The 17874-nt window shown below is 36.5% G+C and overlaps 1 protein-coding gene across 1 annotated transcript; it reads left to right on the top strand.

Moving 5' to 3' along the window:
- The first annotated feature begins 5596 nt into the window (after positions 1-5596).
- Positions 5597-7914, top strand: LOC134381615 (small ubiquitin-related modifier 2-like). The gene is made up of 3 exons (XM_063101526.1): positions 5597-5707; positions 7628-7773; positions 7851-7914. Exons 1-3 carry the CDS (start codon positions 5597-5599, stop codon positions 7912-7914), a joined length of 321 nt encoding a protein of 106 aa, XP_062957596.1.
- The last annotated feature ends 9960 nt before the right edge of the window (positions 7915-17874 follow it).

Genomic DNA, 17874 nt, shown 5'->3' with positions numbered 1-17874 from the left:
TGGAGTAGAGACTTCAATATTGTTTCTTCTTTGTCTTCTCCACAATGCCATATCCATATTTCTGCCACTGGTGCTGCTGAGCCTTATGTTATGTATATCTCAACTATATGAGACAATGCCCAAGGGTTCTCCAAAGTGATTGTCAGACTTTCTGAAATAACCTTGTGGCCTCTACCTATTCATCAACGAATCTTTCTTTAACCCCAATTAGTGGCTGTCCCTCTACAGGATCCCTGTGAAGATCATATAAGATCTCTTACTGTTCATGATCTAATGGTCTTATTTTTTATCCTCAACCTCCTTGGATTTTTTGTAGCACTTAACTTTCTTTTTTTTTTACTTCCCTGGACTGTTTGAAACTCTGTCCTTTTAGTTGGTTTCATTTATTTGTCTAGTCATTTACTGAACAAATATTTATTTGTGGAGCACCTGTTATGATCCAGGTGTTCTGGCAGGCATTATATAGCCAACCATGAATAAAATGGAGAAGCTCTCTGCCCTTAAGGCATTAACACCAAACTGAATTAATCTTCCTAAACCACATGTGGGTTCATGCCACTATGTTCTCAAATACTTTTAATGCCTTCTTCTAAATTAAGAACAAACTTTATAATCCTTTATTCAGCATCCTCCTGTAATGGCAATGTCCTACCAGCCCTGTTCTCCATTACCGCCGTTCCTGACACAAATATATTCTAAACAGTGGGCCAAAGACTCCACTGCTAGAGAACAAAATTATCATGCCAATGAATCCATGAATCCATGTATACTTCAATATTAGACCGAATAAATAATATGCCTTGTATATCTAATTTCTATATTGCTCAAGTTCATATAGATGTTGTTGTAAATTTAACCGAAGTGAATTCAGAGTAACCTGGTCCTCATAAATACTACTAAAAGTACAATAATTATCATGTGGGGTGGGGTACAAACATTTTTGTGGTTTACAAGTGGACCTGAGCTTCCAAAAGTTCTAATTCTAATAAAATTGGACAATTTATTTTCCTCACTATCCTGCCTTCAAGACCTTGCTAAAGCTCAGGGTCCTGTGGTTTTAGCATCACTTGCAGAAATCCTATCCAGGCTCAGTTTTTAATTCAAAAATCTCCTCCTCTAAGGTTTCTTTTCCTGTTGTAATCTCTTCCAGTGCTATCCTTTCCTATGGTTGTCCCAGTTCTATGTGTAAAAGACTACATTTTACTTGTTTCTGTCCCCTGAATCACTGAGCACAATGATGCATATCATGAGCAGAAAAACTATTGTCAATTTGACATAAAGATTGTCTATGACTATTTATCATTAACAAATGTGTAACATAATCACAAGTCTACCTTAGCATTAATAGAAATAAAGTGATATATTTCAAGTCATGTTTATTTTATTAGAAAAACTATTGCATAAATCCATTATTATGCTATTTTAGAGATTTTATAACTCTAGAAGCCACCCTTTTAAATTATTTTTAGCTCCTTTACCAAACGCACAAGAAGCTGAATTAGCATATGTTGATTTTGTATGCAAAATAAATTTCTTCTGCCAGATGATTAATATAATACTCTACCTCTAAACAATATTCCCTGATTAATGTATTTCTATGAAGGAGTAGCTTATAAAAATTGAGGCGGGAGCTTAGAGTTGGTACTGTGTTGTGATAAAAATCCTATCACTATTTACTGTTCAGCTTTGACAGATTTTTAAGTTATTATTGAAGACAAATACCCTATCTCTTTCATCTCTGTATTCCCGACTCTTAGGGAAGCCACACAGCTTCACCCAGAATGTGTTTAAAGCATCTATTAAGTGAACATACACATGGATCTGCCCAGGAAAGGCTCTGTGCTGACTTAGATGTTGGGCCCAGTTAACTAAAATAGGTCCCTGTGTGATAATGACTTACTATCAAGGCCCAATAGATAAGACATACCTTTGGTTGTACTTACATGAGAGAAGTATTTAACCCCTTTATTCCATTTCTTTTTCCCATCTTATTAAAATTATATGATACAAGTATATCTTTTCTCACTCTATTCACAGAGACTTGTAACAAGTTTTGATCAAAAAAATATGCACTTTCCATGGGTAACCAGCATTCATTAAAACTACCTAGTACTTTCAAATCTGTTACCGTTATAAAGGCATATATCTGAGAATAGAAAATTTCATAGCAATCCTTGGAGACTGCTATGGTCTAAATTTCTTGTCCCCCCAAAATTCATATATTGAAATCTAATCACCAATATGATGATAGTAGGAGGTGGGAGCTGCTGGAAGGTGATTTGGTCATATGGGTAAAGACCTCATAAATGGGATTAGTGCCCTTATAAGGGGCTGAGAAGACCAGACTTCTTCCCTTTCTATTGTGAGAACACAGCAAGAAGGTGCCATATATGAACCAGGAAATGAGCCCTCACCAGAGCCCAAATCTGACAGTGCCTTGATCTTGGACTTCTTGGCTCCCAGAACCATGAGAAGTAAATTTCTGTCACTTATTTACAGCAACCCAAATAGACTAAAACAGAGATCTTCCAGAGTTCCAGAATATAATTTTGACTCACATATACTAATCAAGGGAATCTGGTAAGGGACGTTTAGAAATAATTTTTTTCCTTGCCCTTGATCTGTGATTTACATATATTAGAAGACAGGTTATTATCAGTTTAGATTCAGGATATCACTTCTCTGCCAATTTAGAGAATAGTGATTGTGACTTTAACTGGCAAATCATCTCAAAATTATAAGTGATATTTCTTCAGAAAGAACAATCTCTTTTTGTCATAGTGCTAATACTGTGCTGAAGAAAAATCATGAAACCCAAATAAGAGACTTTTCCAGGGCAAGGTGTAGACAAGCAAGGCTCGTGCTCTTTTACAGAATTGTGATCCTAATTCAAAGCAGCTTGGTGAGACGTATGGAAACTATCCCCCTCCCACAGCAGAGCTGGGAGCAGGATTTGGGAAATCCTAGAAGAGAGAAATGGAACTACTGTCAGAACGATGGTCGTATAAATTTGGAAACTAACACCTCATAGCAGTGGGATTAGGAAATATTCCTTAAGGTCAATTGATTCTATCATCAGATAAGCTATTTTTAAAAGTGTTTTTAAAAACCTCCATATAGTCTTACTGGGGTGTGGTGTTTATTTCCTCCTTCCTTTATCTTGGCAGAACATCCCCATAATAGGTTTCCCACAAGGAAATGCCAAATCCTAACATCCGACAGTTATACTCAAAACAAATAAAAATTATTCCACATTTTCCTTTGCAGACCAATCATTATTACTACTACCCATTATATTTGTAAGAATGTACCCAATTGCTTAATACATTTCTAGGCACTTGATCTCAGCTTTGGTAAAAATCCAACCAAAGCTGAGAGTAAAGCTTGATAGTAAATAAAACAACTAGTTAGATGTGCTTCAAAGGTCACTAGGCCTTACCAGAAATGAAAATAAGCTCTATTTCAAGACAGAGCTTGTTTCCTGCAAATCCAGGTATGGGCTGGTAGTTGCAAGAGGAGCAGGAGGTCGCAAGGTGCCCTTGTCCTGCCGTAGAGAAGGTCCATTTCAGGGTTAATCACAATGGTTGAGAAGATGCCTGGAGAGGAGGATGATCTTTCAAGTCATCAAAATTTACAGTCGAACTTAACACTTCCTCTCATCCTGAGAAACTAACAAGGAGCACGGCCATTCCTCAGCTGCAGGTGCGAGCCACAGCGGCCTGAACTGCTGTTATCTTTCTACCAAATCTTTAGACCTCTGTTGTTACCTGTCATTTAACTCTAATCCTAGGAGGATGCTTGATTTTTCTTTGTTAAAAAAAAAAAATGTCAAGGTGGACCCATTCTTTTTAGGTTTCACCCTAAAGTGCCCTCCACACTGGATGATTCAGAGTTAAATGACACTTACCATCTTGAGTTTCCTAGTTCGGTTCATAGCAAGATGAACTAAGTAGAACATTCAGACTTACAGTAATATCAGTGCTTTTCAGCCTCTTTGGAAAGGACAAAAGTACTGACTACCAAGATGTTGCTTTCTCTTTCCTTCACATTCTTCCTTAAAAAAACACCCTCATCAAGTCTGTGGCATTTATTATTATTATTACTATTATTATGTGAGAAATGAATTATACTCACTAAAGAGAGATCCAATGATGTGCTAAAGTGGTAAGATGATTTTCTGTAGATTTTATCTTACATTACCAAAGCCCCTAAATTCCAAAGCATAATGTTTGACATCATCAGTGGTTTCAAAGAGTTGACATGTTTAAACAGATTGGTGTAAGAGTCATAGGTATTTTTTTATGACTGATTATCATTTATTTAAATCCAAGTAAACATCATCTACCAACCTGTGTCAAAAAAAATGTTGATACTTTACTTAATTCTTTGAACAAATCACATTAAACTTAAATAATGTCTCCCAGGGATTGTGCTGAAACACCCGTTTTCTTAAGCAGCCTGCCCTGTGTGAGAAATAAATTCAAAGTAAATAAATAAGACACAGGGCCATTTTATAATTTGTGCCAAGGTAAAATAAGAAAGCACCTCCTAGGTTAAAACAAACAAAAACAGAAATATGTGACAGGTTTGTCTACTAATAATCCTATGTTGTTAATTCAGGTTATCTCTATTTATCTAAAGTTGTTTGATTTAATCTCATCTTATAAAATGTATGTTACACTGTGTTGATGCCAGAACCTACTTAATAAAGTATTCCATTTTTTTAATACTGAAAGAAATTCAGGCAGAAAATACGTGTTAAACATACTAATATTATCTTTATTTTGGCTTATTCATTTATACAATGTTATAGCAAATTAATATGAACCCATAAAAGACTAAATTTTAAGACTGGCATGTTTCATACCTTGTATAATGTTGTTTTACTTTGAAAAAAGTAGCCCATTTCGCCCCTTAAAAATATTAGTGTATTTAGATTGCGTATTTCTTAACTATTTTTTGAACAAGGGTCTGCTTAACTCCTCTGCATCCATCAATAATCAATTCACTGTGAAGCCATTCTAGAATTCTTCTATCCTTTTATTTCCTTTTGTGCTAATCTTTATGCCACAACAGTTGTGTCAGTTGCGTTGTCACACGAAATATAAATCATTACTTGCAGACTCTCTGACTCCTCTCTTAGATTGTCATTTCTGGATGTTTGTTCCTTTGCATATGTCCCCTAATGCCTTACACAGTGCCTGGAACATAGGAGAGTCTCACTAAAATTTTTCAGTGTACAAATGAATAAGCTAATTAATGCCGTTGTTATTTAAGGGCCTGCAATCAAACCATTTTAAAATTCTATGAATAGCAAAACAAAGGCAAAGTTTTGGTAGTATCTACTAAAATTTACTGAGCACTACAGAGATGCATTTTCATAGGCAGAAATATGCATTTCATTTCCTTGATGCTTCTGACCCTTTAAAAAAGCCAAAAGGGTGAAAAATAATAACCTATAAATCATAACAGGAATTTTATTGGGTCATCAGATTGACTAATTCGGTTTTTTTAAAAAATTTTTTAAAACACAAGTAGCCAGAAGAAGAAAAATACTTTTGTCCCTAACAATTTTAAATGTTTGAAATCATTGCTCATGTCTGAGATGCACGTCTTGGGTGATGGCTTATTTTTGTTGGGAGAGAAAATGTACTGCTGTAACAAAGCCATAAAAGGCTATGTGAGACGGAATCTGGAGTATCTAAAGGTATTTAAAATAAATATTTCCTCCCTCAAGTTTAGCAGTTTTCAAAACAGACGGCTTCTATCAAAGAAAATAGCAAATTTTTAAATTTTTTTTAACTTGGCAGGGACATTTACATTTTCTATACTCTCTATTTCCTGATAGGGCAGGAGTTTGTTTTTGTTTTTGTTTATGTTTTTTCTCCTGAATTTTTCATGATTTAGAGTTTCACTCTAAGAGGCAGAGATAGTACGGTGCACTGGTTAAGCATACTGATGGGTTTTATAGCCAGACAGTACTGAGTTCCAATCGAAGATCACGTAATATTAATGGCTAACATTTGTGCAGAGCATACCAGGTGCCAACTTCGGATAATTTTCTTTGCATGAATTATTTCATTCGATTTTCACAATTTAAAAGATTATTATGCATATTTTTCACACAAAGAAACTGATGTTTAAAGCATTAAGTAAATTTACCAAGGATATCCAGATTTTAAGGGAAGAGACTAAATTTGAGTCCAAGTCTGTTTAATTCCAGAGCTCATGTTTAAATGGTTACACTTTTAATGGCCTACTAACTGTGACATTGGTCGTGCTCCTACACATCTCTGCATCTTGTTGTGTTATTACAGGGATTATATAAATTAGTATTTATAGAACTTTTAAGACAGTGCCTAATATAAACTAAGCTTTTATAACCTCAAAATAGTTATTATTTTTGCTTTGAACAGCCAATTATCTATTAAACAATTAGAAAAGAAGGAAAAATATCTGTTTATTTATTTGCATATTTATTTTTCATGTATCCTTCATTCCATCCTGTAATTCTAAATTTTCATCTGATAATATTTCTCTTCAGCCTGAAGAACTCCTTAAGCCTTTCTGGTGGGATGGATTTGTTAGCAGCAAATTATCTCCACGTTTGTTTTCTGAAAATTTCTTTATTTTCATAAATTTTCTTTATTTTCATTATTTGATGCTTTTGTTTTTGAAGGATTTATTTATTTATTTATTTTAACTGAAAATAGGATTCTAAGTTTACAGGGTTTCTTTGTTTTTAATTTCAGTACTTTGATGATTTCACTCCATCACCTTTTAGCCTCCTTTGTTTCTGATAACAAGTCAAATATATCCTTTTTGTTATTCCTCAATACGAGTATATGTCTTTGTTTTATTCTGGCTGGTTTCAAGCCTTTACCTTTGGTTTTCAATAAATGTGCCTAGATGTGTAATTTATTCTATTTGGGGTTTGGTGTGCTTTTTGGATTTGTGTGTGGACTTTTTTTGTTGTTGTTGTTTTTATCCAATTTGAAAAAATTTTGCCCTATACTCCTTCAGATAATTTTTTTTTTCTTTCTCTTCTCTCTTTTTCTCCTGGGACTTTAAGTACATGTATGTTAGACCACTCAACACAGCCATACAATTTATTAAAGTTCTGTTCAATTTTTTTCTATCCAGACTTATAACACCAACGTCACGGATTTGGTTCCCCATTGCAGCCAGCTGCCCAAAACAAAAACAAAAATCCCCCAATTTTTTCCTAACCGTTTGCTCTCTGTGCTTCAGTTTTAATAATTTCTATTGATCTGTGCACAAGTTTAATGATCCTCTACTTTGTATTGTCCAATCTACTGTTGATCCTAACAGTGCTTTTTAAACTTCAGAAATTGTATTTTTTATTCTAGGTGTAACATTTATTTCTTTGTAAGAGTTTTCATCTCTCTCTTGAAATTATTTGTTTCTTCATACATTTTTCTGAAGATTCTTTAATATATTTATCATAGGGAGGGAGGAAGCTCATGAAATACAGGTGCTGTCTCCCTCACTTACCACTGCCACCTCCTTCTGCTGCTGCTCCTGGTGCTGCTTGTGTGCTCGTTTGGTGCAGACTGGTACCTCTTTTGTGAAGCAGCAGCTGAAGAGACCCTGGAACTCACCATAGCATGAAAAGCCCAAGGAAGGAGTCAAGACTGAGACCAATGATCATATTAATTTGAAGGTGGCGGGGCAGGATGGTTCTGTGACGCAGTTTAAGATTAAGAGGCATACACCACTTAGGAAACGAATGAAAGCCTATTGTGAGGGACAGAGATTGTCAATGAGGCAGATCAGTTCAGATTCTGATTTGATGGACAGCCAATCAATGAAACAGACACACCTGCACGGTTGGAACTGGAGGAGGAAGATACAATTGATGCGTTCCAGCAGCAGACAGGAGGTGTCTACTAGAAAGGGAACCTGCTACTTTACTCCAGAACTCTGTTCTTACATACCGAGAATACATCCTCAACTAGAAAACTGCAATTTGGTTCCATCACATCCTGACTACTAAAGTATAATTTTCTCTATTCTTTCATTTTTTTCTCTTCTCCATTCCGTTATTGTACATAATATAGCTGGTGTATGTGCACAAGCACTTTTTAAATTTTCTTATTTTTACTAAATGGCCAATAGTATGTTTTGATTGACATCAAGTGCAAATGGGATGGGGAAAAATATCGATTCTGTGAAAATACCCTCTTCCTCCATTAGTGACATGTTCACTCAGCAATTATCTTTCTATTCCAGTAAGTTATTTTACTTTCACTGTTTTAACAACAAAAAAACCCCCAACAACATAAAAACCCTTGCAAACCTTGTTCAATTAGAGAATTTTAATATTTTTCATTTGTCATTGTAAGACTAAGGACAATTTTATAACTTTTTTGTACATAGCTGTTACATATGGGGCAATCTGTCTTTAAGTAGGGGTAAATTATTCTAAAAAATGAATCCTAGATAGTTTTTCCTTCTAGTGAAACATCTTGTTGTTTGAATAAGCTTTTTGTTTAAAATAGATATATATATATTTGTCATAGTTATTTTAGAGCCCTTGACTACCATTTTTAACATCGGAGTGATCTGCGGGTCTGTTTCTACTGATGGATCTTTTTTCTGAATATGGATCACATTTTCCTGGTTTTGGGAGGTTTCTTTGTTTTTGTTTTTTGTATGTTTAATAATTTTTTTTTTTTAAAGAAATTTATGCTAGGTATTTTGCATGATAAATTTGGTAACAAGTGAGTCCCATGGGATTCCCCTTCACCATCAGCCAGGGTGTGAGAGGCCGATTTAGTCGGGCGAATTTCCGACCCAGGTGGATCTGAGTGCTTGCTACTTTTGGATTGTCAATCACACCCACTAAACAGAACTTAAAGGAAAACCTTTTTATTTTGGAAGACGTCAACTGGGAGATGGAGGGTGAAGTCCCAACTCCTCTCCAATCTACTGAGGGCTGGGGTTTATGTAGGTAAATGTATCAGGGAGACAGGATGTAGTCTTCAAGCATGACGGATAGCTGCTTCCTGACATTATCTATAGGGCCAAGGTCTCATCTGTTTTCTGTTCTGGGATGCTATCTTTGAGAGATGTATTGGGCAAGACAGGATGTAGGGTCTTCAAGCATGATGGACAGCTGCTTTCAATACGATCTTAGTTAATCATTAAGGGCTAACTACAAAGGGAAAACAAAATTAGTTCTATAGTGCATACATGAGTGTGAGTGGTTTTCTATATTTATAATATATCATAGAGATTCTGTATTCTGCAATTTCTTCTGAAAAGTAATAAGGCTTTTTTTTAAGCAAGCAGTTTGATTGCTGGTGAATCACCTTGATTCTGTCAATACTTGGTTGTAGTTTTGGGATTTGTTAGGGTGGATCTATTTCAGTTTCGATCTTTGTTCTGGGATGTAATTCTTACTCCTAAGGCATAGCCCCTATGAGGTTTTAACAGAAAGTCCACGATACTCACCAAGACCTATTAATGTAGTAGGACTTGGATGCCAAATCCTGTCTCCCCAGGACTGGGCAGATGTTGGAATCTCTGCTCAGCTCTTTCAGCCTTTGTGCATTCGATTCCCACTGAAGACACTGTATACTTTATTCTCAATTGTGCAGTTCAGAATGAAGCTAAGAATCTGAAGGTGGTTTGTGTGCAGATTTCAGGATCTCCTCCCAATGGTGACTGCTTCATTTGCACAATTTCTTCCCTCATTTTCTAGGTTTGCTCTGGCAAAGGATTTGTACTCTGTGATTGTGTTCTAGACCCCATATGCTACATGGACTGGTGATTGCCCTAAAAAAGAAAAGCCAGAAAAAAATATATATCTCACTCGGTTTGTCTTCCTTATTTCAAGGACCATATCACCTCCACTTTCTGCCTGCTTTGGGTTGCTCTGCAGTAACTCAAGCAGTTGTGTTTTATATTTTGCCCAGAGTTTATAATTGTTAATGGCAGAAGGACTGTTCTGATGTATGCCATTCTGGCATAACCAAAACCCTGAAGTGTACATTTTCAATAAATTGTTATAAATATTAATCATCTTTTTATTAATGAGGTATTATGAATATTACTTTTTGGCATAGGACCACATCTGGCATAGAAAGTGTTTTTTAATTATAAGCCATCCTCAAAGAGAAATGACTTTGAGCTTATTAGAAGGACAACCAAAGAGTAGGAGACAACTACAGAAGAAAAAATCACAGCACAGAGCTCTACAGCAGTTTGAACTCAGGATAACCTGCTGTCACTTGCACAGCATCCACTGCAGCTGTCTGTGAAGTTCCTCCTAGAGCCAGATGTTGCTTCTGAAAAAGTCATTGTAAAGTTCATAAACTCAGAGCAAAGATGTTTAGTCCTGACCTGGTGTGACTATCAGACTAATGCTTCAGCAGAAAGAGAAATCAAAGAAAAAGACGACTTATGAAACTTTGATAATTTTCTACATTAGAATGAACAAAACTCATTGGCTGCAGGTCATGTTCATATGCTCCTACTTCAGAAGTGTGGAGAAAATTGTGTCACATCATGTGCTCATACAAAATGGGTGGCACCTCACCTACTCATGGCGTTCTATCTAGTGTTTTAGACTATAGTTGCTTTTAGATACAACTATGAAAGTAAATACTGACTCACAAAAGCAAAAAACCCCACAATCAACAAATAATTATCAAATGCCTATTAAGTCTATATAGTGTACCTAAAAATACTTTGTTCTAAAAATTATAAATGCAGTAGAAATTCTGTGAAGAATAACTGGACAGATAAAACCTTTAGGAAGAGCTGCAGCTTGAACTAGAACTTGAAAAGTGAAAGTAGCAACTCAGAGTAAAGGGGGATAGTATTCAGATATGGGCATAAACATAACTGAAATCTGGGAAACAAAATGGCTTATGACGGAAACAAGAGAGAGGATCAGTTTAATTGGGGTGGTGCGTACATGGAAGGACATGAGGTTGAGTAAATCGGGTTGGGTCAGATAAGAATAGAGAGTCAAACTTGCAGAGGGGAGAGAACATACCTAGGGTTAAAGAGTCGGGTGGGAGAAAGAGGGAGGTCGGGGATTAATTGGGTGGGGGACACGGGGAATAATCACAATTTGTGGTAATGGGCATGCTGCTAGTATGGATCTGACCATCACATCTTGGGCACAAGTGGTGATAGTCACCTTTGTAACCCATGAATAACCAATTTAAAAAAATGAGAGTCAAATAAGAGTTTGATCCTGCCAATAGAGTATTTTCAAGTCTAGAAAATAGTAAATGAAAAACAGTATACTTCAGGAAGTATCTTTGAAGGGGAAGACATATTTGTTATGATGACAATATTACACATTCATATTGTTTCTGAAGTTTTTCTTAATAAAAAAGAGAAAACACAACACACTCAAGAAGCAGAGAAGAAAGTTGGAGACAGACTATACTTAATGGGGACTCAGTTGCTATGATATAATGGAGATAATTATTATGATGAAATATGAAGGGAAAGTCACTTTACATAGCATAGCTTCTCCATGTATTTACTTTTTTTAGAAGGATATTTCCACTCTGATGTAGTCATATACTTTTAAAAGCCATTTTATGCAGCACACACTGAAGTTGACACAAAAGAGACATCCATTTTGTGTACTGAATTGTACAGATTTGGCCTTCATTTATTCAGCCAACCACTTATTATTCAACAAATACTAACTGAGCATCTACATAGTACCAGGACTGCAATGGCACACTAGATGATGAGTTTCTTCTTCCAAGGAGCTGACTTTGCAGGGCTTGCTCCTTACCTGCTCCCTCTGCTTCCTTGAGCCCACAGCCTTGCTGTCCATCCTTATCCCTTCAGACTGATACACAATCCAGCCTACTTCAGTTTGAAACCTCAGCTTCCCCCTCTTCTCTCTCTTTCCTTTCCTTCTTAGTTCCATGCAGTCTTGGAGAACTTCCAGTTTAAGACGTAGGCTTTGACAGTTGCTCCTTTTTCATCCCAGCCTGCACAAAGAACAATCTCAAGTCAGTCTCAGCCTCCGAAGTGGGACCCAAGCCCAATATCTTCTTAGGTGTTGGAAAACATAAGCTGGAAATTAACCTATTTTACTTTGAGCAAACTGATGAAGATGTTGATGAATAGATTCTACTTTAAGATGTGCTAAGGGTTTTTTTATGGCATACATAAAAACAATGCTCCATATATTTTCCCCTCAGTCTATTAACTGAGTACCTCCTCTTTCATGTTATCTCCTTTGTTGAAATAAAACAAACAACATAGCTCCATCATGCAATTTTATTATCTTATTGCTCTTTTCGTAGGAGGAACAAGTAATGGTAAAATGAATTCTAATGTTCTCTGTTATGAGAAGAATTAAATTATATTTTGAGATTGAATTTTTTGTGGTACTGTATGACACTAATTCAAGATAGATCCCAAAGTGGTAGGACTCATCATCAGTACTTTGATCTCCTTGTATCTTTGTGTATCAGTGGCCTACATGTATGGAGTCAAGAGAAGCTATGAGTCAGAAGAGTCCAGTGCTGAAAGCAGAGCAGGTGATTCATGGCTTATGGACTCTGTTCATTGTTAGCTTGATTTTTATACATCAGTTTTTATCTGGGATAACTATATTGATATCCACAATTCTAAACATTTCAGTGCCTCTCCTATGGCTTTCCAGGCATATTGATGAAATGAATTTGTGTAGTGTTCATTGACAGGATGTAACATTCAGCTTATTTAGTGATTTTTCTGCTACCAGTAAGAAACCTATCTGCATGTAACTATGTTGATTTGATCCAAAAATCTTAACAAGACCTATAAAAGTGTTCTAAGTAGTAGTGGACATGCCAACAAAAAGATTTATGACAATGAGAAATGGCATTTCACCTTCATTCTCATTTTTTTTTTTAAAAAGAATGGCTTCTGCTATAAATCAAGAATAAATTCCAGAATAAAATATCTATGTTTGGAACATTCAGCATCTTCAGAATCTTAGCTAATACACGGGTTTTATTAATTTGGGGGGAGGGTGGACCTTATTTTTCCTTTTATATCCAGGATCTATTTTTTAAAAATCAACTTGGTTTAGGTCTACTTGACTTGATCGAATGATAAATTTGTTATTCAGTAAAGGCAATAGAAGATGACCAAGGAGTCCTCACAATGAAAGTTACCAGAACTCTCAACCCCTTTGTACCCTTTCAGAGCTCAGGCTACCTCAACCCTGCCTTACTGCCATGAGTGAGGCCATAGGACATGCCATCCTAAAATTGGGGACTACATTTCCAAGCTTTCTAATAATTCATTAGGACAACCTAATTCATAATATATTTTGCAGCTATCATAAGTGGACTTAAGAATGAGAATGCAGATATATAAGTGTAGTATACACATTGGGTTATCTGAGGTCTCTGGGATGCATTCTTTACCCCCATCCACCGGTTACAGGGAAAGGTTTCTAACAGTTATCTTTACACAGTGTAACAACGACCAGCAAAGTCCAGTCTTTTTGGTCCAGGGGTAGGCACCTGAGATCAGCTCAGCCTAGCAGAATCCCCTTCTTGACACTTTTGACTGGGGCACAAGAGATTTCAACCTCAGTCTGCGCTGGTGAAAGATGTAAACACTTGGGCTATGTTTTCTGCCACATTGATCAGGGAGCTAAGAAAATGGTCTGGAAAGACAGAGGGAGGGAAGGAAGAGAGACACATGGAAAAGGAGAAGCAGAAAGATGAGAAAGAAACATTGGCAAGGAGTGGGGGGCTTTGGGGAGGTTTTCCATGACTACACTGTTTCTGGGGAATGACTACTCTTACAGCAAATGCCCATAATGTGCTTTTTTTAATTCCCTCAGACCACTTAGGGTCCATAGGTTTCCTAGTATCCACCTAATAAATCCTTTTTTAAACTTTAGTCATCTCAACTTGATTTATATTATTTGAACTCAAAATTCCTAATACTAGAAGAAAAGTTGTCCTAAAACATAATGTCAAATACATTTAAAGTAGGTGCTCGTTAGCTGTGCCCATTTTTCCTATTTATATCATGCACATTCGTAAGGATTTCGTGTCCTAGACTTGCTAGATGTCCTTCTTGCAGTAATATGTCCTTCCTGTTGCCCATAATGCTTCCTCTTTTCTACCTGACCATCAAAATCCAAGTCAAAACTCAGGTATTCCAGGAAGCCATCATAATTTCATGCAAACCGTTCTGGTTTCTTATTTCTGTTGCTAGCATCTCTCTACAGCCCTGAGACCATACCATATTATTTTAAATGTTTAAAGGTTGCCTTACAATTATTCTTAAGTTGCTTTGTTTGCTTATATTTTTTTCTTTCTCCAAAGAGACAATGAATTATTGGATAAAAGTGCTAACTATTTTACCTTAAAAAGTCCCAGTACTATGAGTTGCATACCATGGGTACCCCATAAATATACGTTAACTGTCTCTAGCACATCCTGAATGAGTCATCAAGATCCCACTTTTATAATACTAGCAGCAAATATTTGAAAACTATTGACTTAAAGAAAATAAGATAGTGATGACATCTGGAAAGGCCAAAATGTTAACCGTCTAAAGTTTACCTGTGACACATTACTTCACTCATAGATTTCCATTTCTACAAGAGAAGCAGTGTCAGAGTTCTAATGCAAATTGTTTTATGCATAATGTGTCTGGATGGCTAACCACAGAGGTCCTTCCTTCTAAATGAAGCAAAGCAAAGTGCAGCTCTCCAAAGAGTCCAGTGCCTTGGACCTAACTCACCATTAGATGCTGTGGATGATAAACTCTGTAGCAAGAGCACACAGTTGCAGAGAAAAATGAGGCCTCATACCTTTGAAAAAGTATTTGTAAAAACACATAGGGGGAGAATATTTTGATTCTACTTTATAATCTACAGTTGGTCATTTAAAAAACCATGCCCTCCTGATGAGACTATTCTTTAATGGTAAATGTATCCTAGACATTTCTTAATTCATTGGTGATAAGGGAATAATGCAAAATATTTACAAAAATTATCAGCATTTTCAGAGAACCAAGAAGAAGCTATTGTCTAAGGCTGAAATACATAGAAACGTTCTCTACTGAGTCTCAATTTTTGCATTGTCACAGCCCTGCAGCTACTGGGATGAGAACATTTTTGCAAATCTAAAATAAATAACTGGAGTAAGTTTGTTACTCACAGAAAAACACAGCTTGTTTACATGAATACCTCTTCTACTTGATTCCTTTGACCTGAGAACTTGAGTGAAATTCTGCAAAAGCTGCCAAGTTCCAAAGCTGGGAACGAACCCAGCCTGGCATGATTTTTATTCTCTCTCTCTAACTATCTAAAAACATTATCCCAAGTAGACAGGGGTTAAAGATTTACAATTTCATTTTTACCAATCAATGTTTGTGCTACTTTTGAGACTGCATGTGTACTAGAATGACAAGTTATTTTGTTTTAGTCATCGGTTAAGTGTGAACAGATTTAACTCAATTAGTGTTCTTGCTTTTTCTTCAGACTGCCTCATCTCCACCTTCTCAGATCTAGTATTCCTTGGATTTTATCTGTGTTTCTCTTTGCCCCAACAAAGTTTGATCTGTCAAATCTGCTTCTACTTAAGCTTACAGATCACCAGTCTTCCACCAGCTGTGGCCCTGATAGAATAACATTTCTGGTAAACTTCCAGGTCAAAGGACCTTCAAGAGACTTGTCAGGTTAGGAAAAGCCATTAGAGAGCAGGGAAGACTGTCACCGAAGGAAGGGCAGAGGAAGACCATCACACTCTCGGGGTGTTTTTCTCTGTCAGGGTAATGACCGCACCTACTCCTTCATTGTTGCTGCCCTGGGACCCTCCAGGACTTTTTTCTCTTTCCTGAAGTCTGTCCCAAGTTCTGGCCACTCTACCCACTGGAGTTTCATTGGCTCCTTCTTCCAATCTTACCTCAATACATTTGGTTTCATGACCACAGAAAGTAGACATACTTGCTGTCTGACTCGGAGGAAATGTGACCGTATTTAAAAACAGTAATTCGTTACCCGTTCCCAAATCGTAGACCTCTTGGCTAACTGGACATCCATCAAAATGTTTAACTGGTTCTTACTTGACCAACCACAAATTGTGATTTCTCCAGTCAGTTTTACATGAGGAACCATCAAACTTCAGGCAAAACGATTTCACTGCAGTCTACCAGCTCTTAGCCCTCCCTTCAATAGTAAAGCCCCCAAACAGTTTCTACTCAATTTCCTTTTCTCTTCTTTTCTGTCTCTCTTTATTTTGACCTGTCTCATGAGAAGATTTTTTTAAAATTAGACATTTCTTATGATATACTTTTGGCTTAGAGTCATAGGGGTAGGAAGAGGTGATACATTTCCTCACCCATCATAAGGGTCAAGGCTGACACTCCTATAACAAGACAGGTTAACAAGAGAAAAGTTTAACAAATTTAATCGAAGTTTTACATGGCATGGGAGAATTCAGAAATAAAGACCCAAAGATTCAGAGAAAACTGTCTATTTTCCTGCTTAGGTTCGATGAAGAATGGACAGCTGTGTAGACATGTGACTGGACAAAAGAGTGTATCTAATGGTAAGAGATGGGGGGAGAGGGGATTCAGCAAGATCTGTCTGTCCAGATTCTTCCTGGCCTCTCGTTGTGGCATTTTTTCTTTCTGGGTATGAGGCAGGACCCCTTTGGAATGAGGGTCTTTAAGGGAGAAGGAAGAGAGTGACCCTTCCAGGTTTTATGGCTTGCTTTGTGGGAGAGGAGTTCTAGTTTCTATGACCCACTTTAGAGAAGAGGAATTCTGGTTTCTATGACTCACTTTTGGGGAGAAAGGGGGGCAGGAGACAGGAGGGCAGGAGAAGGTGAGAGAGAAATCGCTTCTGAGACCTTCCAATCTCCTTCAGATCAACATATTCAGCATGCCAAAGTGCCATACTTTTGGGTATTGTTTTCTGAGCCCCAACAGGGTCACTGTAAGATACGAGAATAAAAATGGTAACATCAGATGTTAAAATAAACTCAATAGTCAAAATATAACTTTAGCTACATAAACAACATCAATTTTTCCTTTTTTGTTTTTTTATTTCTACTTAGCTTGATGCACATGACAGCATCATTTCAATTAAAATATGTTTTTTCTTATTAGTTTTATGGTTCCCACATTTTGTAAATGACCTGCTATTATTTGGTGCATATTGGATTTCAAATTATTTTAAAAATAATAATTATCTAAAAATGTGCTCTTTTAATACATTGTCGACCTATAGTAATTTTTTGTCCCACATGGGTCGTTATACTCTTTAAAATATGAAGAAATAACTTTCAGATGTAGGGAGCTCTTGGTATAAAGTCTGAGTCTTTTAGAAATTCAAATAATCCCAACTTTTGACTGCAAACAAAATAGAGACCTGTGAACGCTTGTGACAAGTCATAGAAATGTGCCCTCTCATCCAAGGAATTTTTCAGTATTTAAAAAATGCTGTTGAGAATGAAAATGGTACAGCTACTTTGTGGAAGACCGTTTGGCAGTTTTTCAGAAAACAAAACGTACTCTTATCATACCGTCCAGCAATTTTGCTCTTCAGTATTTATCCAAATGAATTGAAAATGTATGTCTGCACAAAAACCTGCACATGCGTATTGATAGCAGATTTACTCATTATTGCCAAAACTCAGAAGCAACTAAGGTGTCCTTCAACAGATGAATTGATAAACAATCTGTGGCAGCTCCAGGCAACGGAATATTAGTCAATAATAAAAGGAAATAATAAGTCAAGCCACAAAAAGACAGGGAGGAAACAAATGCATATTGTTAAGTGAAGGAAGCCAACCTGAAAAGCCTCTGTACTATATGATTGTGTCTATAGGACATCCTGGAAAAGGCAAAACT

This window comes from Cynocephalus volans, chromosome 7, assembly GCF_027409185.1.
Source record: "Cynocephalus volans isolate mCynVol1 chromosome 7, mCynVol1.pri, whole genome shotgun sequence".
Lineage (NCBI taxonomy): Eukaryota > Metazoa > Chordata > Mammalia > Dermoptera > Cynocephalidae > Cynocephalus > Cynocephalus volans.
The sequence above is the reverse complement of the archived record's forward strand: the minus strand, read 5'-3'. Positions and strand labels throughout refer to the sequence as shown.

Coding starts and splice junctions, on each gene's coding strand:
- LOC134381615 (XM_063101526.1), top strand. CDS start 5,597: ATGTCTGAGATGCACGTCTTGGGTGATGGCTTATTTTTGTTGGGAGAG. Junction 5,708..7,627: donor GGAATCTGGAGTATCTAAAG/GTATTTAAAATA, acceptor AACTCACCATAG/CATGAAAAGCCCAAGGAAGG. Junction 7,774..7,850: donor AAAGCCTATTGTGAGGGACA/GAGATTGTCAAT, acceptor CACACCTGCACG/GTTGGAACTGGAGGAGGAAG.